The 23,548-nt window shown below is 42.6% G+C and overlaps 1 protein-coding gene and 1 long non-coding RNA gene across 2 annotated transcripts in view; one reads left to right on the top strand and one right to left on the bottom strand.

Annotated features, from left to right (window-relative positions):
* The first annotated feature begins 866 nt into the window (after positions 1-866).
* Positions 867-2,093, top strand: TMEM217B (transmembrane protein 217B). The gene has a single exon (XM_049891162.1). The coding sequence runs from the start codon at positions 1,325-1,327 to the stop codon at positions 1,931-1,933; it is 609 nt and encodes a 202-aa protein (XP_049747119.1). The 5' UTR covers positions 867-1,324; the 3' UTR covers positions 1,934-2,093.
* Positions 2,094-22,070: 19,977 nt separating this feature from the next.
* The window catches only part of LOC126079829 (uncharacterized), a 32,464-nt gene continuing 30,986 nt past the window's right edge, over positions 22,071-23,548 (bottom strand). The window contains exon 4 of the long non-coding RNA XR_007518254.1: positions 22,071-22,146. This is a non-coding gene — a long non-coding RNA (uncharacterized LOC126079829). The remainder of the gene's footprint in view (positions 22,147-23,548) is intronic.

The following is a 23,548-nucleotide window of genomic DNA, read 5'->3' as shown; positions in this document are numbered from 1 at the left end:
TTGCCTTGAAACCTGCAACATAGGCCGCAACCAAAGGAATCAACATGTGTAGGCGGGGGCCCTATTTTTGGACAGTTTGGGATGGCACCTCATGGGTAGTGACTGCTCCAGAGGCTGCTGTATGAGCAGGACACAAATGAGGTTTGATTGGTGGGGAAGGGGAAGCATCAATGCACCTGTCCTTGAGGCCTGGTGGCCCGCCACTGGCCAGGTCAGAGAGGCCCGTGCACTGCCTCTTCCACCCACCTGGGCCGCATCAGGGCCTGGGGTGCCGAGAGAGGTTTTCACATCAAGGACTGGACTCTGGAGTCATGCAGGGTCAGGAGGATAGTGGGGAAGAAGGTACAGGAATATTTGAGATGGATCTAGCAAGTGAGGAAGAGAAGGCTAGGGAAGGCAGATGGCAGCCCGTCTATCCTCTGACAGGACTGAGCAGGAGCCCTCTTCTGGTCACCCCAGAAAGAGGCCAAGTTAGGATTCCAACCAGTGGTCCCCCATTGGGAAGATGTCAGGTGGAGGACAGGCATGTGGTCCTGTCGTGTAAGAATGTTCCCCTGCCTTCTCCCCTCACAGTGGTAGTGCACCAGTGTGGTAAATGAAGAGAGGGAGAATTTCTCTGGAGTCCTCTGAATTAGGAGGGTAGAAGGTAATTACCCAGGGAGGGATGTTTGTACTAGGCCCCCTGACCCCCCAACCTTGGACCCTCGGTGGCAAGCAGTCCCTTCAGCAGTGTCTGCTCCAGCTCTAGGCATTTCCACCCTGGATCAAGCCAGCCCCTAGAGTTCAGGTCTACACTAGGTTGCAACTGGAGGTCCGTCTTCTGGGTCTTCACCTGCACAACTGTGGCTTATCCTTAAGCCATCTTCACTCTGGGCAGAGAAGATAGTAAGTCACCAAGCTATAAGCCTTTCCCCATTCCACATGCTGCTGGCCAAAACCCTGCAACTTGGGACATGTCTGGCACAGACCCAGGGTACAAAGCAAGGAAATTATATTTCTAAGGGAAGAAAGGGAAAGTCAGGAGGGAGTCATCAGAGGGGAGACCAGGATTGACTCTATCATTATCCCAGCCTCCTAATTCCCCCAAGTCTGACACTAACAGGAGCACTCTTTTTGCCCCCTTAGAGCAAAGCTGTGTCCAATATATGCAGAGTCAACAACTGGCTTCGTGACACAGAACTCCCTCATTTTACAACAATCTGGCTGCCTGTAGCTAGTTAGGTCAGAGCAGAGACCAAATCCTGTGTTCCATGACTTCCCGCCCATTGCACGTCCATACACTATTACTGCTCTTACCTCCCCCATAGACGTCTGTCATTTTGTCATGTGTCGTCATTATTTTTTTCTGCAGGAGATACTCTGGCTAAACAAGTATAAAATGAATGCCAAGAAGTACTGCTTCATCGTGGGCATCTTCTCTATCCTCAACACCATTCAGTTTCTCCTCTTTGACGTGAACTATGTTGTAAACTTTGGCTACAGAGACAGCCTGTTCAGCATTTACAAGGAAACGCACTTGGATCAGGATTATTGGGTCATAAGCAACATGAAGGCCATCAAAATCTGCCTGTCCATCATCACTCTTATAGTCAGCTGCACCCTCCTTTACTGCATCCACATGAATATCTGCCTGGGGATGCTGGCCTATGCCATATGGATCATCATCTATGAGGTCTTCAACTTCCCGCTGGCCCTGCTCCTCAAGGATTCCGTCAGAAACCTGTTCGAGGAGCTGAGTTACTTGCACTTGATCTTCCAAATCTCCCGCATGCTGCTGCACTTCTGCTGTCTGCCCTTTATCATCAAACAAATGCTCATCATATACAAGGACCCCAAGATGTCAAGCAAAATGGGCCGCCGCCGGCACTCCTCCATCAGTACAGTCGACTCGTGGTCCCCAGTCGGGCTGGCGCTGTACCGCAAGTTAAACTGAAACACGCCGGAAAGAAGACAGAGAGAGAGAGGAATGGCGTGCCCCAACATTGGAGCTCCCCTTTCCCTACCTGCCTTTGTTGAGGCTGCTTGCCTTTTGGGGTTCTGCACTTAGGAGTGATTCTCGAGGGAGGTGGGTGTTGCATGGATCGATTCTTGCACCTGCGCGCCTGTGAGAGAGAGAGAGACTTGTTTCAGCATTTAATTACATGCTACCTTTGTGCTTACTTAACTGTCTCATTGGTTTATACTGTTGTGTCTCGTGGTCCCGTCCTCTCTGCACGTCCTTAGATTCTAATTTTCCTCTGTGTATTCCCCACAGATTCATGGTCCTGCCGAGTCCTTTTGGAGCAGTGCTGTCCAATAGAACTTTCTGTGCTGATGGAAATGTTCTCTATCTGTGCTATCTACTAGCCACATGTGACTATTGAGGACTTGAAATGTGGCACCTGTGACCCAGGAACCAAATTTTACATTTTATTCCATTTTAATTAATTTCAATTTCAATAGCCACATGCAGCTGGCTGGTGGAGACCATACTGGAGAGTCCAGTAATCTGGAGCCTCATTTCACTCCTGCGTGGAACCGTGGAAAGAACCCCTTTCCAGCTTCGTGCATCTGCTTTGCTCAGACTTTTCGGTAAGGAGTTTTTTGTGTTGGTTCAAAATAAAATGGCAAGAAGAGCCTCCATTTAAGAAAACTCCAGGTTTTCTCAGCTTAGGCACTGCACTATAGACATTTTGGGCTGGATAGTTCTTGGTTGTGGGGAGCTGTCCTGGGCATTGTAGCATGTTTAGCAGTATCCCTAGCCTCTACCCACTAGATGCCAGTAGCATCCCCCCACTCCAGTTTTGACAGCCAAAAATGTCTCCAGACATTGCCAAGTGCCCCCTGGAAGGCAAAAGTGCTCCCAGTGAGAACCATTACTTTGAAGCCATGCACCCCCAATGCTGAGCGCTGGTATGCCACTACACTAATAGGGTGCCCCTTTACCAAGACCTCTTTACATTCACCACCTTGTGTTGTTTTCATCGTAATGTTCCCAGTTTACCTCTCAGGGCTCAGGTGATGCAATCAAGGGCACATAGTGGCAAAAGCAGGACTTGAACCTAGATCATCTGACTGCCTACACAAAAGCCCCCTTGGTTCCCTGAAGTACTCTTACTTCTACCAAAATAAAAAGGAGAGACCTCCTTTTCAGACATTTCCTTTTCCCTCGAAAAGGCTGGAAGTGAAGTCAATGGACACTGTTTGCTTTGACCACATCCCTCCAAGCCTTTAGCATAATGGCGGTACCAGTTACCAGCAAGCTGACCCAACTCATGGCCACCCCATGTGTGTCAGAGTAGTACTGTACTCTGTAGGGTTTTCAATGGCTGGTTTTTTAGAAGAAGGTCGCCAGGTCTTTCTTCAGAGGTGCTTCTGGGTGAATTCAAACCTCCAGCCTTTGGGCTAGCAGCTGAGCACGTTAACTGTTTGCACCACACAGGGACTTCAATGATGACGGTAGCTCCCTTTATTGAACACTCACTAAGTGCCAGGTACTATTCTAACAATTCACTAAATTCTTCCCTGTGAAGGACAGCTTTGGAGTTAGGCCACTTCCCAAAATGACCACAAGATGACAGTCAGTAATAGGCTTTTACCTATCAGGCTGTTTGCCTTCTATGCCAGATCCACTGAGGGTGGCTGATTTGGGATTTAGGGAGCTTCAAGCTGCTGATGAGGAGCCCTGGTGACACAGTGTTTAAGTGCCCAGGTGCCAACCAAAACGTTGGGTGTTCAAACCCACCAGCCACTGCACTGGAGAAAGATGTGGCAGCCTGCTTCCGTGAAGATTACAGCCTTGGAAACCCTCTGGGGGCAGTTTTACCCTATTTTATAGGGCCCTATGAATCAGAGTCGACTCAACCGCATCAGGTTTCCGGTTTTAAGCTGATGATTGGGGACTAATAGTGTCTGTCCCCGCCCTTGCCTTACACGTTGTTTGGTTGTAACTCATTGGTACCAAAAACAAAACATAGCTAGACTGTAGGTTCTGATCCTCCATCCCGGCTGGGTTTACTGTGGAGGGTGGGCAGGGGAGGAGTGTGAAGGTTGGGGGAGACGGGATGAGACCTATGTGTTAAAAATGTAGAGAAGAACAGTTCCAAGAATCAGCTCCGCTAAGAGTTACTTGGAGTCCCTGGGTGGTGCAAATGATCAATGTGCTCAGTTGCTAAACAAAAGGTTGGAACCTCAAGTCCACCCAGAGGCACCTTGGAAGAAAGGCCTGGCAATCTACTTCTGAAAAATCTGCCATTGAAAACTCTACGGAGCACAGTTCTACTCTGACACATACAGAATTGCCATGAGTCAGAACTGGTAAGAGTTACCTGATGCAAGAAACCTTAAGACACTCAGATATAAGGCTGTGCTCCCCTCTACACCAAACCTCCTCAGAAGTGTTCTTTGGAGTTCTGGGAAGATGGCGGCGTAAAAAAAACATTGTTCAGACCCTCCGCCAGACATACAACGAGGAAATTGCGCTTGGCCTTCCGGGACGCAATGGGGAGCAGAGGAAAGCAGTGGGGAACTGCAGACAGGCAACAATCAACAATAAGTCGCAAGCGGTGGGAAAAGCACTTCTCCCACCATCCCCGCTCCTCCCCCAGCCATGCAGTCAAGGAAGCTTCATGCAAGAACGGAGGCCAACACCCAGCCCCAAAGAGGGCTTCATGGGTGTAGTTTTTCAGACTAAAAATGTGATTACAGAAATAGAAAGGGGAAGGAGTAATAACCAGAGATGGGACTGCACCCCCTAGTGGACAGATTGATTCGTACACAATATCGCACCTAAGTGGCAGTGCCCTCTGGTGGACAGACTGACCACAGCATGTTCTCTGGTGCGTTTGGGAGGGACTGAAAGTTGAGCAAACGAGATCTGAAACTCTAGAATCCCGGTTAAACCAGGGAGGGAGAAGGAGCTATCACAGAGGTGGAGAGGAAATGGAAAACAAAGGCAGAAGCCCTGCCCACCTAAGAGCTTCTTGTAGAAAGTAGTGCAGGCAAAAACACTAGATCCTGGGGAGAAGTGAGAAAGTTAACACCCTCCAAAATTCCTATGCCCTGGAACTCTTATGCACTGCTGGTGGGAATGCAAAATGGTACAAGCATTTTGAGAAACGATATGGCATTTCCTTAGAAAGCTAGAAATAGAAATACCAAGTGATCCAGCAATTCGACTCCTAGGAATATGTCCTAGAGAAATACGAGCCATCACACAAATAGACATATGCACACCTATGTTCATTGCTGCATTGTTCACAATAGCAAAAAAGATGGAAACAACCCAGATGCCCAACAACAGATGAATGGACAAACTGTGGTACATACACACATGGAGTTATTACACAACGATAAAGAACAATGATGAATCTGTGAAGCATCTCATAACATGGATGAATCTGGAGGGCATTATGCTGAGTGAAATCAGTTAATCACAAAAGGACAAATATTGTATGAGACCACTACCATAAAAACTCATGAAAAGGTTTACACACAAAAAGAAATAATCTTTGATGGTTATGAGGGAGGGGAGGGATGGGGATGGTAAAACACTAAATAGACAATAGATAAGTGGTAACTTTGGTGAAGGGTAAGACAGTGCACGATACTAGGGAAGCTAGCACAACTTGTACAAGGCAAGGTTGTGGAAGCTCAATAGACACATCCAAACTCCCTGAGGGGCTGAATTGCTGGGCTGAGGGCTGTGGGGACCATGGTCTCGGGGAACATCTACCTCAATTGGCATAACATAGTTTATAAATAAAATGTTCTTCATTCTACTTTGGTGAGTAGCGTCTGGGGTCTTAAAAGCTTGTGAGCAGCCACCTAAGATACTCCACTGGTCTGACCCCATCTGGAGCAAGGGAGAATGAAGAAAACTAAAGACACAAGGGAAAGATTAGTCCAAATGACTGATGGACCACAAGTACTACAGCTGCTACCAGACTGAGTCCAGCACAACTAGATGGTGCCTGGCTACCACCACTGACTGCTCTGACAGGGATCACAGTAGAGGTTCCTGGATAGAGCTGGAGAAAAATGTACAACAAAATTCTATCTCACGAACAAACCAAAAAAAAAAAAAAAAAAAAAAGACCAGACTTACTGGTCAGACAGAGACTACAGAAACCCCAAGAGTATGGCCCCCAGACACCCTTTTAGCTCAGTAGTGAAGTCACTCCTGAGGGCCACCCTTCAGCCAAAGATTAGACAGACCCATAAAACAAAAAGACTAAATGGGCACATTAGCCCAGGGGCAAGGACTAGAAGGCAGGAGTGGACAGGAAAGCTGTTAATAGGGAACCCAAGGTCAAGAAGAAGAGACTGTTGACATGTCATGGGGTTGGTAACCAATGTCACAAAACAATACATGTACTAACTGTTTAATGAGAAGCTAGTTTGTTCTGTAAACCTTCATCTAAAGTACAATAATTCAAAAAGAAAAAGAAACATACAAACACAAAAATTCCAATGCCCCAACAAAAAAATCACAAGAAATACAAAGAAGAGAGAAACAATGGCCCATCTAAATGAACATGACAAAGGGAGTGAAAGTGTATTTACCAAACCAAAGCCCATTGCTGATGAGTTGGTTCCAACTCATAGTGACCCTATATGATAGGGCAGAACTGTCCCATAGAGTTTCCAAGGAGCAGCTGGTAGATTCAAACTGCCAATCTTCTGGTTATCAGCTGTAGCTCTTAACCACTGTGCCACCAAGGTTCTAAAAGTGCATCTAGGGATGACCAAATAATGGGAAAAAAAAAAAAAAAGGAGGAATATCATACAAAAACATTAAACATAGTTAAAGAGCTAAGGGAAAACATAGACAAAGATCTAAAAGCAATAAGGAAAACAAGGCAAGAACAAAATGAAGATCTAAAAAAAAGAGGTAACTGAAAGGGACAGTATCTGAAATGAGAAACACAATAGGAGGTCTTACCAACAGATTTAGTCAGACAGAAGAAACAATCAGTGAATTAGAGGATAAACCACAACCAAACCAAACTTGTTGCCATCGAGTTGATTCTGACTCATAGCAACCCGGAGGACATAGTAGAACTGCCCCATAGGGTTTCAAAGGAGCACCTGGTGGATTCAAACTGCCAACCTTTTGGTTAGCAGCCATAGCTCTTAACCACTATGCCACCAGGGTTTCCAAATTAGAGGATAAGATAGTTAAAATTACAGATGCTTAAAAGCAACAAGAATGGAGGCTCAGGAAAGCTGAGCACAGTTTAATGGAATTACGGAACAACAACAAGAGACCTAATATACACATCATGGGAATTCCAGAAGGAGATGAGAGAGATAAAGGGACAGGAAGAGTATTCAAAGAAATAATGACAGAAAATTTCCCCAGTTTATTGAAGGACATGAATCTACAAACCCAAGAAGCTCAAAGAAACCCAAGCAGGATAAACCCAAAGAGGTCTACACCAAGACACATCATAGTTAGGTTCTCAAAAATTAAAGATAAAGAGAGAATCCTGAAAGCAGTGAGAGAGAAGTGAATGGTCTCATATAAAGGAGTCCCAATAAGATTAAGTGCCAATTTGTCCTCAAAAACTTTGGAGACCATGAGGCAATAGAATGACATATTTAAAATGCTGAAAGGAAAAAAAATGTCAACCAAGAATACTATGCCCAGTGTAACTGTCCTTCAAGAATGAGAATGAAATTAAAACATTCCTAGACAAACAGAAGCTGAGAGAGTTCATATCCACCAGACCAGCCCTACAAAAAATACTAACGGGAGTTCTGTAGATGAAAGGGCAAAGACACTAGAAAGTAATTCAAAGCTATACGTAAAAAGAAAGATCCCTAATAAAGGGGAATACATGGACAAGTATAAGGGCTAGTAATAAGGTATGCATGCTTGATAATTCTAAATGTTTTGTCCTTCATGTTTCTTAATGACGAATATACAAAAGGCAAGAATAAAATTATGTTACAGGAAACATGAAATACAAAGACATAATTAGTGATAACAACAACAAAAGAGCGGATGAGGAATGGTATAGATATAGAATTTATTGTATGTTACTGAAATTAACTTGATACCAACTTACCCTAAAATGTTATAAATACAAGCTCTTAAATGTAATTTTCATGGTAACCACTAAGAAAATATATAAAAAATGTGAATGAATGGAAAGATTGCAACCAATGCCACAAAACAATATATGTATAAATTTTCAAATGAAAAATTAACTTGAGCTGTAAACTTTCACCTAAAGCACAATAAAGTTAAAAAAGAGAAGGAAAGGGAACCAAAAAGGCTCATTACAATAAACCGATAAAACACAAAAGCAAGCAGTTCTAAAGGACGAAGACAAAGATGGCTTAAGATACACACACACACAAAAAAGACAAATAACAAAGTGGTAGAAGTAAGTCACTTCGTATCAGTTATTACAGTGAATGTAAATGGACTAAATGCTCCAATCAAACACAGAGAGTGGAAGAATGGATTAAAAAAAAAAAATCATGATCCAATTATATGCTGTTTACAAGAGACACACCTTAAACCCAAGAACACAAATAGGTTGAAAGTGCAAGGATGAAGGAAAAAAAAATATTACGTGCAAATAATAACCAAAAGAGAGCTGGGGTGGCAATCATAATATTAGACAACATAGACTTTAAGACAAAATCTGTCAAAAGAGATGTTGGACATTATATACTGATAAAAGGATCGATTATTCAAAAAGATTTAACAATCATAAATATATATGGACCCAACATTGGGGCACCTAAATATATAAATATATAAAGCAAACACTGATAGAATTGATGGGAGAAATAGATAGCACTACAATAACAGTTGGAGGCTTCAATACATCATTTTCAATATTGGACAGAATATCTAGAAAGATCAGCAAGGACCTGAATCACACAATAAACCAACCAGACTTAACAGACGTATGTAGAACACTTCACCCAAAACAGCACAATACACATTCTACTCCAGTGAACATGGATCATTCTCCAGGATAGACCACATTTTAGGTCACAAAACAAGTCTCCATAAATTTAAAAGACTGAAATCATACAGAGTATTTTCTCTGACCACAATGGAGTGAAGCTAGAAATCAATAACAGAAAAAAAAAAAGAACTAGAAAACACACAAAATAGGGAAATTAAACAACACACTATTAAACTACAAATGGGTCAAGGAAGAAATCACAAATTTCTTAGAGTCAAATGAAAATGGAAGTACAATGCACCAAAGCTTATGCAATGCAGTGAAGGTGGTACTCAGAGGGAAACTTACAGCAATAAATAAAAAAATAAACACCTACATGAAAAAGAAGAAAGACCTTGATTTAGCAGCCTAACTTGACAACATCAGGAACTACAAAGAGAAGAGTAAACTAAGCCTAAACCTACCAGAAGAAAGGAAATAAACAAAGATCAGAGCAGAAATAAATAAAACAGAAAAACCATAGAATCAATAAAACCAGAAATTGGTTCTTTGAAAAGATCAATAAAATTGACTAACCTTTAGCTAGACTGACAGAAAAAAGAAAAGATGCAAATAACCAAAATAAAAAACAAAAGAGGGGACACCACAACTGGCCTGACGGAAATAAAGAGAATTATGACAGAATATTATGAGCAGCTGTATGGCAACAAACTGGTTAACTTAGATGAAATGGACAAATTCTCAGAAGCACACAACCTGACCCAAACTGACTCGAGGAAAGAGAAAGTCTCAAGAGACCCATAACAAGTGAAGAGATTGAATTAGTGACCAAAAACCTCCCAACAAGAAAAAAGTCCTGTACCAGATGGCTTCACTGGGGAATTCTACCAAACATTTAGAGAAGAATTGGCACCAATATTGTTTAAAATCTTCCAAAAGATAGAGAAGGAATACTCCCTAATTCATTCTATGAAGCAAACATAACCCTGATACCCAAGCCAGACAAAGACACCACAAGAAAAAAAAACTACAGGCCAATATCTCTTATAAATATAGATGCAAAAATCCTGAACAAATTGTGGCTAACAGAATCCATCAATGTATTAAAAGAGTCATACGTCATGATCAAATGAGATTTATTCCGGTAATGCAGGAATGGTTTAACATTAGAAAATCAATCAACGTAATACACCACATCAGTAGAACAAAGGAAAAGAACCACATGATCATCTCTATTGATGCAGAAAAAGCATTTGATAAAATCCAACACTCTTTCTTGATGAAAACCCTAAAGAAGATTGGAATAGAAGGGAAATTCCTCAATATGATTCAGGATATAGATGAAAAGCCAACAGCCAACATTATACTTAATGGAGAAAGACTGAGAGCTTTCCCCTTGAAATCGGGCACAAGACAAGGGCACCCACTCTCACCACTTCTATTCAACATTGTATTAGAAGTCCTGGCCAGAGCAATAAGACAAGAAAAAGAAACAAAAAGTATCCAGGTAGGAAAAGAATATATAAAATTATCTCTATTCCTGGATGACATATCCTATATATAGAAAATCCCAGAGTCCACAAGAAAACTTCTAGAGCTAATAGAGGAATTTAGCAAAATTGCAGGGTACAAGTTCAAAAAACAAAAATCAGTTTCTATACACCAGTGTCTTAGTCAGTAGAAGAATCCTGATTGTCTTAGCTATCTAGTGCTGCTATAACAGAAAATACCACAAGTGGATGCCTTTAACAAAGAGAAATTAATTTTCTTACAGTCTAGTAGGCTAGAAGTCCAAATTCAGGGCTCTCTCTCTGTGTCAGCTCTGGTGGAAAGTCCTTGTCAATCTTCCCCTAGACTAGGAGCTTCTCCATGCAGGAACCTCAGGTCCAAAGGACCTGCTCTGCTCCTGGTGCTGCTTTCTTGGCGGTATGAGGCCCCTAACTCTCTGCTCGCTTCCTTTTCCTTTTATCTCTTGTAAGATAAAAGGTAGTACAGGTCACACCCCAGAGAAACTCCTTTTACACTGGATCAGAGATGTGACCTGAGAAAGGTTGTTACGTCCCATCCTAATTCTCTTTAACCACAGGCAGAGATTATGATTTATAACACATAGGAAAATCACACAATGGAGGACAACCACACAATACTGGGAATCATGGCCTAACTAAGTTAGGGACACAATTCAATTCAGGACAACCAGCAATGAGAAATCTGAAAGATTAGGGAAACACGTCTATTTACAATAGCGTCTAAGAGAATAAAGTACCTAGGAATAAATGTAACCAGAGATGTGAAGGACTTATACAATGAAAACTATAAAACACTGCTGAAAGAGATTAAAGAAGGCTTAAATAAATGGAAAGATGTTCCATTTTCATGAACTGAAAGACCTAATATTGTTAAGATGTCAACACTACCCAAAGTGATCCATAGATTCAACACAATCCTGATCAAAATTCCAACAACCTTCTTTACAGAAATAGATACACCAATGCTCAGTTTTATATGGAATGGCAAGAGGTCCTGAATAGCTAAAACAATGTGGAAAGAGAGTAACATACTATACAGCTACAATAATCAAAACAGTCTGGTACCAGTATAACAACAGACACATAGACCAATGGAATAGAATTGAGAGTCCAGAAATATACCCATACATCTATGGTCAAGTGGTGTGATGGTTAAGATTGTGTGTCAACATAGCTGGGCCATGATTCTCCGTGTTTTGGCAGTTGTGTAATGTTGTCATCACGTCCCTGTTGAAATCTGATACGTAATCACCCCCATGATGGAATCTACTGAGTGGTACTGGTGAGGGCGGGGCCTGTGGTGGCTCACTGCCCCCTCAGGCTTTATCTCTCCACCCGCCTCGGCCTACTTCCTTCCCGCTCACCTCGCTGGGGCTTTTTGCTTTTTCCCCAACCCTGCAGCTTGCTCCCATTTGTCTGGCCTCCAGTTCTTGGAACTTGGCCTAGTGGCTTGCTGGTGGTCTCGCCTGCTGATCTCGAAATCCACTGATCTTCACTGCCTGCAGCAGCACTGCTCTCCAACCTGCCAATCTTAGGTTTGCCAGCCCCTGTGGCTACGTGGATCAGGAGAATTTCCTATCCTGCCTCAGGGACTTGAGGCATATAGCCTCTAGGAGCCATGTGACCCATTTCGTTCATACAAATCTCTCTCTCTCTCACTATACACACATTTTGCTGGTTTTGCTTGTCTGGAGAGCCCAGCCTAAGGCAACTGGTTTTTGACAAGTGTGCTAAGTTCATTTGATGGGGAAAGAAGTGTCCCTTTGGTAAATGGTGCTGGGAAAATTGGATTTCTACATGCAGAAAAATGAAACAGGATTGTCTTAGGCTGAGTTGTCTGGAGAAGCAAAATCAGTAAAGTGTATAAATACACATATATACAGAGAGAGATTTATGTCAAGGAAATGGCTCATGCAGAGGCTAGCGAACCCAAGATAGGCAGATTAGAGAGCAGGACTCTTGCTCACAGGCTGTGAAGATCGAGGAATCCCAAGATAGTAGATAAGCCGCTAGCTCAAGTCCCAAGAACTGGAGGTCAGACGAACAGGAGGCAGCTCCAGGATCCAGAGCAGGCAAAAGCCAGAACATCCACTTATCTTTGGATGCAGGCCACACGCACAAGGAAACTCCCTTTCAACTGATTAGCTACTCATAGGAGATTCCATCATGGGAGTGATCACATATAAACACTGAGAATCATGGCCCAACCAAGTTGGCACACAATCTTAACAATCTCAAGGATCTATGCCTCACACCATACACAAAAACAAATTCAAAATGGATTAAGGACCTTAACATGCAAACTAAAATCATAAAATTTTTAGAAGAATAAGCGAAGGCAATGCTGTCAGGCCTAGCTTTTAACAATGGATTATCTAATAACGAAAGCACAAACAGCAAAAGACTAAATAAATGGGACCTCATAAAAATTAAAAACTTTTTTTCATCAAAAGTCTTTACCAAAAAAGAGAAAAGACAGGCTACTAACTGGGAGAATATCTTTGGAAACCATATATCCAAAAGAATCCAATAACTAAAATATACATAAAACTTCGACAACTTAACAAAAAGACATATAACCCAATTATAAAATGGGCAAAGGACTTGACTAAATATTTCACCAAAGAGGACATTCAAATGGCCACCAAGCACATGAAAAGATGCTCAGCATCCTTAGCCATCAGGGAGATGCAAATCAAAACCACAATGAGATACCATTTCACTCCCACTAGGATGGCTAAAGTGCTCTGGTGGCACAGTGGTTAATAGCTCAGCTGCTAACCAAAAGGTTGGCAATTTGAAGTCACCAGCTGCTCTGTGCAAACCCTATGGGACAGTTTTACTCTGTCCTATAGGGTTGCTATGAGTTGGAATTGAGTTCAATGGCAATGGAGTTTTTTATTTTTTTTAGGATGGCTAAGATAAAAAAAAAAAACAGAAAATAATCGATGTTGGTAAGGATGTGGGGAAATTGGAGCCCTCATGCATTGCTGGTGGGAATGCAAAATGGTACAGTCATTGTGGAAAACAGTGTGGAGGTTTCTCAAAAAACTAGAAAGAGAACTACCATATGATCCAGCAATTCCACTCCTAAGTATATACCCAAAAGACTTGAAAGCAGAGACCCAAAACAGAGATTTGTACAACAACGTTCATTGCAATGCTATTTGCAGTAGCCAAAAGGTGGAAACAACCTAAATGTCCATCAATAGATGAATGAATAAACAAAATGTGGTACATAATACAATGGAATACTACTCAGTCAGTAGAAGAAATGAAGTCTTGATATATGCTATAGTATGCATAGAACTTGAAGATATGCTGAGCAAAATAAGCCAATCTCAAAAGTACAAATATGGTATGATTTCAATTATATAAAAAGACAAGAAAAGGCAAATACATAAAAACAAAAATTAATTAGTGGTTACCAGAGGTGGGAAAGAGGGGGGAAGGTAACCAATGGTGATGCAAACGTCTCATTGATTGAGTGTAAGGTTGCACAGCCAATTATTGTAATTACTATCAATAAGTTGCACACCTGTAAAAAGATGAATTGGGAAAAGTTGTGTGATGGATATATTTACAAAAAAAAAAAAAGTAGCTGCTGAGGCTGCTTACGTACAACCAAACACCTCAAGGGATTTGGTACCTTGGTTTGGAGGTTTAGGGTCATGAATTCATGGGATATCCCAGGTAATTTGTCTAATAACATGTTTAGCACTTCTGCTCTACCTCTTAGTTTGTTGTGTCTCAAAAGCTTGTAAGCAGCCATCCAAGGTACAACACTTGGTCTCTATTCACCTGGAGCAACAGAGGAAGAAGGAGGGTCAGGAATAGGAGGGGGATATGGAATGTGTGGCTGGCTAACTGCCTCCATGAACAACTCCTTTGCCATGAGACCAGAAGAACTGGATGGTACCCAGCTACCATTACTGAACATTTTGATCAAAGATTCCATAGAAGAATGCTGATCAGAAAGGGGGAAATGCAGGACAGAAATTAGGTTGTCATGGACTCTGGACTTTCTGGAGCCATGGAGCGGGGATTTAAACCTTAAATCAAAAATATCCCCTGAAGTAATCTTAAAACTGAACAATAGTTTAGCTTAACTAGTGAAAAAGGTCTGCCTTGAGCATTACACTCTCTAAAGAACTATCTATGTGGGATCAAACTGACAACACCTTGAAAGATTATACAGGAACCTTAGTGGGCAATGAGCTTATGTTAATGCGGGAGGAACAACTCAGAAAAGGAGGGTGAGAATGTTTGCACAACTCAGTGAATAGAACCAACGTCACTAATTTGTACATGTAGAAACTGTTGAATTGGTGTATGACTTGCTGTGTATACTCTCAACAACAACAACAAACTAAATTTAGAAAGGAAAAAAAAGTGTCCTTTGCCTCTGCCTCCTCACCTCCCATTCTCAGTAGAACTCCCCGCCCCCGTCCCTCTCTCCTGAACTCCAGATTTGCTTATCCGGTTGCTTACTTGATACTTGATATGGTAGGCTGCCTCTAATGTGGTTCTCAATGATCCGCCTTCAAGTGATGGAGTGTCACTTTCAAGGCTGTTGTTGTTGTTAGTTGCTGTCAAGTTCATACCAACTCATGGAAACCCTACTGTGCTGAATAGAACTGCTCCATAGGGCTTTCAAGGCTGTGACTTTCAGAACAATTCACAGGCCTGTCTTCCAAAGTGCCTCTGTGTGTTTTCAAACTGCCAACTTTCAGCTAGTACTCTGCACCTGCAAGGGGCTCTGTCCTTTCAAGATTAAACTCATTACCATTGAGTCGATTTCAACTCATAGCAACCCTATGGGACAGAGTAGAACTGTCCCATAGGGTTTCTAAGGAGTGGCTGGTGGATTTTAACTGCACACCTTTTGGTTAGCAGCCAAGCTCTTAACCACTATGCCACCAGGGCTCCCTTTCAAGATTAAAACCAAAAAACCAAACCCATTGCCGGTCAAGTCGATTTCAACTCATAGCAACCCTGTAGGACGGAGTATAACTGCCCCATAGGGCCTTCAAGGCTGTAATCTTTATGGTAGTAGGCTGCCACCTCTTTCTTCAGGTGGATTTGAACCAGGGCCTCAAAACCCTGCTGAGAATTTGCATTTTCACCCCCAGATATACTGAATCAGAATCTACATTTTAACAAGATTCCCAGGTGATTCTTATGTATAATAACTTTTGAGAACTACTGCTCCACTGGTGGTTCACAAAATTAGTCTCTAACCACCATCATTAACATCGCCTGGGAACTTGTTAGAAATGCAAATTCTCAGCAGGGTTTGAACTGGAACTAACAAATCTGAAGCCCTGGTTCGAACCACCGATCTTCAGTTAGCAGCTGAGTGTTTAACCACTGTACCACCAGGGCTCCTCTTTTAAGATTACCCAGTGCCCTCGAGTCGATTTCGCTTTTAAGATTAGGTTAAAAACAGATGATGACTTCAGTGTTGCTTGCTCTCGCTCTCACTCTCTCCCTTACACTCTGAGCGAAGCCAACTACCATGTCGTGAATATTCCTTCAGAGAGGCCCACATGGCAAGAAACTGATGTCTCTGGGCAACAGCCTGCAAGGCACTGAGTCTTACCAACAGCCACATGAGTGAACTTAGAAGCAGACTGTCCCCAAGTCTTGAGGTGACTGTGCTGCCACCTGACGCCTTGATCGCAGCCTTCAGTCGGAGGATACAAACTGTGTCTGGGTTTCTGACCTACAGAAACTGAGATAATAAGTGTGTGTTTTTTAAGCTACTAAGTTTGGGGTAATTTGCTATGTAGCAATAGGTAATGGACACATTTAACATCTCTACGTTAGTGCCTAGTAAAACCAAAAAAACAAACAAACTGTTCCCGTCAAGTTGATTCCAACTCATGGCAACTCCGTGTGTTACAGAGTAGATCTGAGCTCCATAGAGTTTTCTTGACTGCAATCTTTACAGAAGCGAATCACCAGGACACTCTTCCGTGGTGCCACTGGGTGGGTTCGAATTGCCAACCTTTAGATTAGTAGTCAACTGCAAACGTTTGCGCCACCTAGGGGCCTTCCAGTGCCTAGTAGCTGCCTGAAAACATGTCCCCATCTACATTCTTGATTTTTTCCCATAACTGCCCTAACCCCCCAGTCTTTCCCGCTCCATCCTTCCAGTTGCTCTGGCCAAAAACCCAGAAGTCATCTTTGAGTTCTCTCTTTTTCTTTATTCAACCCATCAGCAAGCCCTATCAGTTCCATCTTTAGAGTAGATCCAGAACCCAACCACTTCTCTTCATCTCTGCTGCCATCATCCTGATCCAAGCCATCTCCGTTCCTTGCCCAGGCTATTGCAGTAGCAACCTCCTAACTGGTCTCCCTAGTGATACCCTTGTTCCCTCCACAGTCTATTCTCCATCCAGCAGCCAGAGGGATCCTGTTGAAACCTAAGTCAGATCACATCCCTTTTCTCCTCCTCTACTCACAACCTGCCGGGGTTCCCCACCACTCAGAGCAAAAACCCCAAGTCTAAATGCTAGGCTCTAAATGATCCAGTCCCCCATGCATCTGTCAGTTTTTCATGCTGTGGGGCTTGTGTGTTGCTGTGATGCTAAAAGCTATGCCACTGGTATTCAAATACCAGCAGGGTCACCCATGGTGGATAGGTTTCAGACTAAGACAGACTAGGAAGAAGGACCTGACGGTCTACTTCTGAAAAGAATTAGCCAGTGAAAACTTTATGAATAGCAGCGGAACGTTGTCTGATGTAGTGCTGAAAGAGAAGACCCTCAGGCTGGAAGGCACTCAAAATACCACTGGTGAAGAGCTGCTTCCTCAAAGTAGAGTCAACCTTTTTTTTATTTTTTAAATAAATTTTATTGAGCTCTAAGTGAATGTTTACAAATCATAGAGTTAACCTTAATGACATGAATGGAATCAACCTTTCAGGACCTTCATTTGCTGATGTGGCATTACTCAAAGTGAGAACAGCTGCAAACATCCATTAATAACTGGAACCTGGAATGTACAAAATATGAACCTAGGAAAACTGGAAATCGTCAAAAATGAAATGGAATGCATAAAGATTGATATCCTAGGCATTAGTGAGCTGAAATGGACTGGCATTGGTCATTTTGAATTGGACAATCATATGGCCTACTATCCTGGGAATGATGACTTGAAGAGAAATGGAGTTACATTCATCATCAAAAACAACATTTCACGATCTATTCTGAAGTACAACACTGTCAGCAATAAGATAATATACCTACATCTGCAAGGAAGACCAGTTAATACAACTATTATTCAATGTACTCACCAACCACTAAGGCCAAGATGAAGAAATTGAAGATTTTTACCAACTTCTTCAGTCTAAAATTGATTGAATGTGCAATCAGGATGCATTGATCATTACTGGTGATTGGAATGTGAAAGTTGGAAACAAAGAAGAAAGACAGGTAGTTGGAAAATATGGCCTTGGTGATAGAAACGATGCCAGAGATCACATGATAGAATTTTGCGAGACCAATGACTTCTTCACTGCAAATACCTTTTTTCACCAACATAAACAGTGACTATACACATGGACCTCACCAAGCGGAATACACAGGAGTCAAATCGACTACTTCTGTGGAAAGAAACGATGGAAAAGCTCAACATCATCAGTCAGAACAAGGCCAGGGGCCGACTGCAGATCAAACCATCAATTACTTACATACAAGTTCAAGTTGAAACTGAAGAAAATTAGAACAAGTCCACAAGAGCCAAAGTACCACCTTGAGTATATTCCACCTGAATTTGGAGAACATCTCAAGAATAGATTTGACATGTTGAACACTAATGACCGAAACCAGATGAGTTGTAGAATGACATCAAGGACATCAGACATGAAGAAAGCAAGAGGTCATTAAAAAGACAGAAAAAAATGCAACCGTTTTGGAAAATGATATGGTGCTTCCTTAGAAAGCTAGAAATAGAAATACCATATGATCCAGCAATTCCACTCATAGGAATATATCCTAGAGACATAAGAGCCACATTAATAGACATCTGTACACCCATGTTCATTGCAGCATTGTTCACAATAGCAAAATGGTAGACACAACCTAGATGCCCATCAACAGATGAATGGATAGACAAACTGTGGTAATATACACAATGCAGTATTATGCAATGATAAAGAACAACAATGAATCTGTGAATAATCTTATAACATGGATGAATCTGGAGGGCATTATGCTGAGTGAATTAAACCAATCATAAAAGGACAAATATTGTATGAGACCACTACTGTAAAAACTTATGAAAGGTTTACATACAAAAAGGAAAAAATATTTGATGGTTATGAGGGAGGGGAGGGATGGAGATGGGAAAACACTTGATAGACAATAGTTAAGTGGAAACTTTGGTGAAGTGTATGACAGTACACAATACTGGGGAAGCCAGCACAACCTGTACAAGGCAAGGTCATGGTAGCTCCATAGGCCCAACCAAACTCCCTGAGGGACTGAATTACTGGGCTGAGGGCTGTGGGGACCATGATCTCAGGGAACATCTAGCTCAACTGGCATAACATTGTTTATAAAGAATATGTTCTACATTCTACTTTGGTGAGTAGTATCTGGGGTCTTAAAAGCCTGTGAGCAGCCATCTAGGATACTCCACTGGTCTCACCCCTTTGGGAGCAAGGAAGAATGAGGAAAACTAAAGATACAAGGGAAAGATTAATCCAAAGGACTAGTGAACCACATCTATCATGGTCTCCACCAGACTGAGTTCAGTACAACTAGATGGTGCCTGGCTACCACTACTAACTTCTCTGACAGGGGTCACAATAGAGGGTCCCCGACAGAGCTGGAGAAAAATGTAGAACAAAATTCTAGCTCAAAAAGAAAGACCAGGCTTGCTGGCCTGACAGAGACTGGAGAAAACCTAAGCTCATAGCCCCCAGACACCCTTTCAGCTCAATGATGAGGTCACTGCTGATGTCTACACTTCAGTGAAAGATTGGACAGGCCCATTGAACAAAACAAGACTAAAGGGGCACATCAGCCCTGGGGAAGGGACTGGAAGGCAGGAGGGAACAGGAAAGCTGATAATAGGGAACCCCGGGTTGAGAAGGGAGAATGTTGACACATCTGGTGTTGTTAACCAATGTCACAGAACAATGTCTGTACTGTTTGATGAGAAACTAGTTTGTTCTGTAAACCTTCATCTAAATTACAATTAAAAAAAAAAAAAAAAGACAGGAGAGAACGAAAAGACCAAAATGGATGTGAGAAGAGACTCTGAAACTTGCTCTCAAACATCGAGTAGCTAAAACAAAAGGAAAAAATGATGAAGAGCTGAACAGAAGATTTCAAAGGACAGCTTGAGAAGACAAAGTAAAGCATTATGATAACATGTGCAAAGAACTAGGGATAGAAAACCAAAAGGGAAGAACACGTTCAGCATTTCTCAAGCTGAAAGAACTGAAGAAAAAAGTCAAGCCTCAAGTTGCAATACTGAAGAATTCTATGGGTAAAATATTAAATGACACAGGAAGCGTCAAAAGAAGATGGAAGAAATACACAGAGTCGCTATACCAAAAATGTTCAGCCATTTCAGGAGGTTACAGATGGTACCGAAGGAAGAAGTCCAAGCAGAACTGAAGGCATTGGTGAAAAACAAGGCTCTGGGAATTGATGAAATACCAACTGAGATGTTTCAACAAATGGATGCTGCACTGGAAGTGCTCACTTGTCTGTGCCAAGAAACTTGGAAGACAGCTACCTGGCCACCAAGAAAGGTGACCCAACCCAATGTAGAAATTACCAAACAATACCATTAATATCACTTGCAAGCAAAATTTTGCTGAAGATCATTTAAAAGTGGCTGCAGCAGTATATCCACAGGGAACTGCTGAAATTCAAGCTGAATTTAGAAGAGGACGTGAAACCAGGGATATCATTGCCAATGTCAGATGGATCCTGACTGAAAGCAGAGAATACCAGAAAGATGTTTACCTGTGTTTTATTGACTATGCTAAGGCATTTGACTGTGTGGATCGTAACAAATTATGGATAACATTGTGGAGAATGGGAATTCCAGAACACTTATTCGTGCTCATGAGGAATCTGTACGTGGATCAAGAGACAGTTGTTCGAACACAACAAGGGAATACTGCATGGTTTAAAGTCTGGAAAGGTGTGCATCAGAGTTGTATCCTTTCACCATACCTATTCAATCTGTATGCCAAGCAAATAATCCAAGAAGCTGTACTATATGAAGAAGAATGGGGCATCAGGATTGGAGGAAGACTCATTAACAACCTTTGTTATGGGATTACACAACCTTGCTTGCTGAAAATGAAAAGGACTTGAAGCACTTACTAATGAAGATCAAAGACCACAGCCTTCAATATGGATTATACCTTAACATAAAGAAAACAAAAATCCTCACAACAGCACCAGTAAACAACATCATGATAAACAGAGAAAAGATTGAGGTTGTCAAGGATTTCAGTTTACTTGGATCCACAACCAACACCCGCGGAAGCAGCAGTCAAGAAATCAAAGGACCCATTGCATTGGGGAAATCTGCCCCGAAAGACCTCTTTGAAGGGTTGAAATGCAAATATGTCACCTTGAGGACTAAGGTGCACCTGACCTATACCATGGTGTTTTCAATCCCCTCCTATGCATGCAAAAGCTGGACAATGAATAAGGAAGACAAAGGAGAATTGATGCCTTTTGATTGCGGTGAAGAACACTGAATATACCGTGGTCTGCCAAAAGAAAGAAGAAATCTGTCTTGGAAGAAGTACAACTAGAATGCTCCTTAGAAGCGAGGATGGCGAGACTACATCTCAAATACTTTGGACATGTTGTCAGGAGGGATCAGTCCCTGGAGAAGGACATCATGCTTGGTAAAGTAGAGGGTCAGCAAAAAAGAGGAAGACCCTCAAAGAGATCGATTGACACAGTGGCTGCAAAAGTGGGCTCCTGCATAGCAACAACTGCGAGGATGGTGCAGGGCCAGGCAGTGTTTCATTTTGTTATGCATAGGGTCGTTATGAGTTGGAACTGACTCAATGGCACCTAACAACAACAACAAATGATCCAGTCCCCTGTCATCCTTCTGGTCTCCTTTCTAACCACTTTGTCCTCCCTCGCTCTACTCCAGCCACACTAGTGTCTTTGCAGTTCCTCTTAATAGTACACACTCAGCACACTCCAGCCTCAGGACCCGTGCACTTACTGTTCCTTCAGCCTGGAATGTTCTTACTCTGGATAGCCACTGGCTTCCTCCACTGCTTCCTCCGTCTCTGCTCAAAAGCTTATTACAAGGGCCTTATTAGAGAGGCCTTCCCTACCAACCTGTGTGAAACAGCCCCTCCCAAGCCCTTTCCTCTCTATCCCACATATAACCCTATTTTGTTTTACATAACAGGTATTATCACCTGATTTACTGTATATAATTACCTTCCCACCCCCCAAAAACGTGATCAGCAGATTTTCTTCATTGCTGTTTTCCCAGCACCTAGAACAACACCTAGCCCATAGCAGGCGCTTCATAAATATTTGTGGAATGAATGCACACAGAGCCTCAGCAGAACAGGATGTCCTGTTGTTTCTTGTTTTCTTGGTTATAGTGAATGGGCTGGTGAGGAGCAAATTCTTACTGCCTTGCACCTCCTCTTTCAGCCTCTTTCTGCTTCTTTCTTCTCTCGCTCATTTCTGGAGTTTCTGGTGAAGAACAGAGATAGTTAAGGGTGCGAAAATATTTGCAAAGGGTAAGATTTCAGCTTCCTTACCCCTTTCCTCCTTCCCTAATCCTTTTCCCTTGCAACGAGCTACCGACGCTAGAAACACCACCTCATCTCCTAGCCGCATCTGACCAAGCCTGAAACAAGCCTTTCTAACAGTGCAGGTGTCCCCTAGAAGAGCAATACTCTAAGCGCTGTCAGCCACCCTGACACCTCCGGTTTGTGAAGATCCTTCAGACTTCCTTCTTCTTTTCCTTCACAATGTTTACTGAGTGTTTACTGTTTGGAGGTCCTGAGCTAGGAACTAGGGGAATACCCTGGAAGGAAATAGTCTATATTCCAAAAGGCTTCCAGCCTAGTGAAAAGCTGTTATTTGAGCCATTTGGACCCAGTATGATAGGTGTTGGGGGGAGACTGGGGCCCACAGGAGAAATCCCTGACTCATTCTTGGAGGGCTGAGAATCAAGGAGGTCCTCCTGAAGGAGACATTTAAGCTGACTCCTGGAAGAGAGTATGATTCAGCCCTGAGAAGGGAGAAAAGGAGAGAGGAGGGTAGGAACTTGAGAAGATACAGATAACCCTGGAATAGTAAAGCTATAAGCTCTTATCGGTTGTTTCCACCTCAGTGAAGGAAGGGGCTCTGTGTGGGACGCAGACGATGGTGTAAGAGGAAGCAAGCAGACACGGAACTTCCCCAGAGAGAAAAAGACCTCTGTTTTTTCCCATGGTCTCTGCAGGCTGCTCCCAGAAGGCTCTTGCTCTTAGTACACAACCACTGAGTCTTTCTGAGCATCTTTCCCACCTGACCACTGCCACTTGGAACTTCGGGTTTCTTCTATCAGCCACTTTCCACACAGGACAAGTTTCATTCTGTGCTGGCTTTTCCCTGGGGGTTTCATGATCTGCACTTCTTTTTCCCTCACAGCCTTTGGACTCCATTTTCTTTGTTTCCCTTCCGCTGGGCTCCCCACATCTATCGCTACTGTTCTTGGCCTTCAAAGCCCTCCTAGGCTCATCTTTTTTCCGTTCTTCAGTCGCTTCTGATTGTTGGTCTTTTCCTGGCGTTTTGCTTTTTTTCTTCAATTTGCCCACCCAACAAGTGTTTTGTGAAGACCCTTGACAGCAGGTCCCTGGGCGAGGCTGCCATGGAGATGAAGGCCAAGCTCCTCACTCTCCAGACGTATTTTCACCTGGGGGAGCTGCTCAGTGAAACCTCCTCAGTGTCCTTTCTCTTCCCTTTCTTCCCCTCATCAGTTTTTAGTAAAATAGAACTTGTATAGATGCTTCGAATTTTTTCCTAAAAATAAACAATTATTTTCTTCCCTGAGAAATCAGCCAAAACCAAACCCATTGCTGTCGAGTCGATTCTTACTCATGGCGAC

The sequence above is a fragment of the Elephas maximus genome, chromosome 1 (assembly GCF_024166365.1).
Source record: "Elephas maximus indicus isolate mEleMax1 chromosome 1, mEleMax1 primary haplotype, whole genome shotgun sequence".
NCBI classification, from domain to species: Eukaryota; Metazoa; Chordata; class Mammalia; order Proboscidea; family Elephantidae; genus Elephas; species Elephas maximus.
Note: the sequence above shows the minus strand (reverse complement) of the source record. Positions and strands in the feature narration are given on the sequence as shown.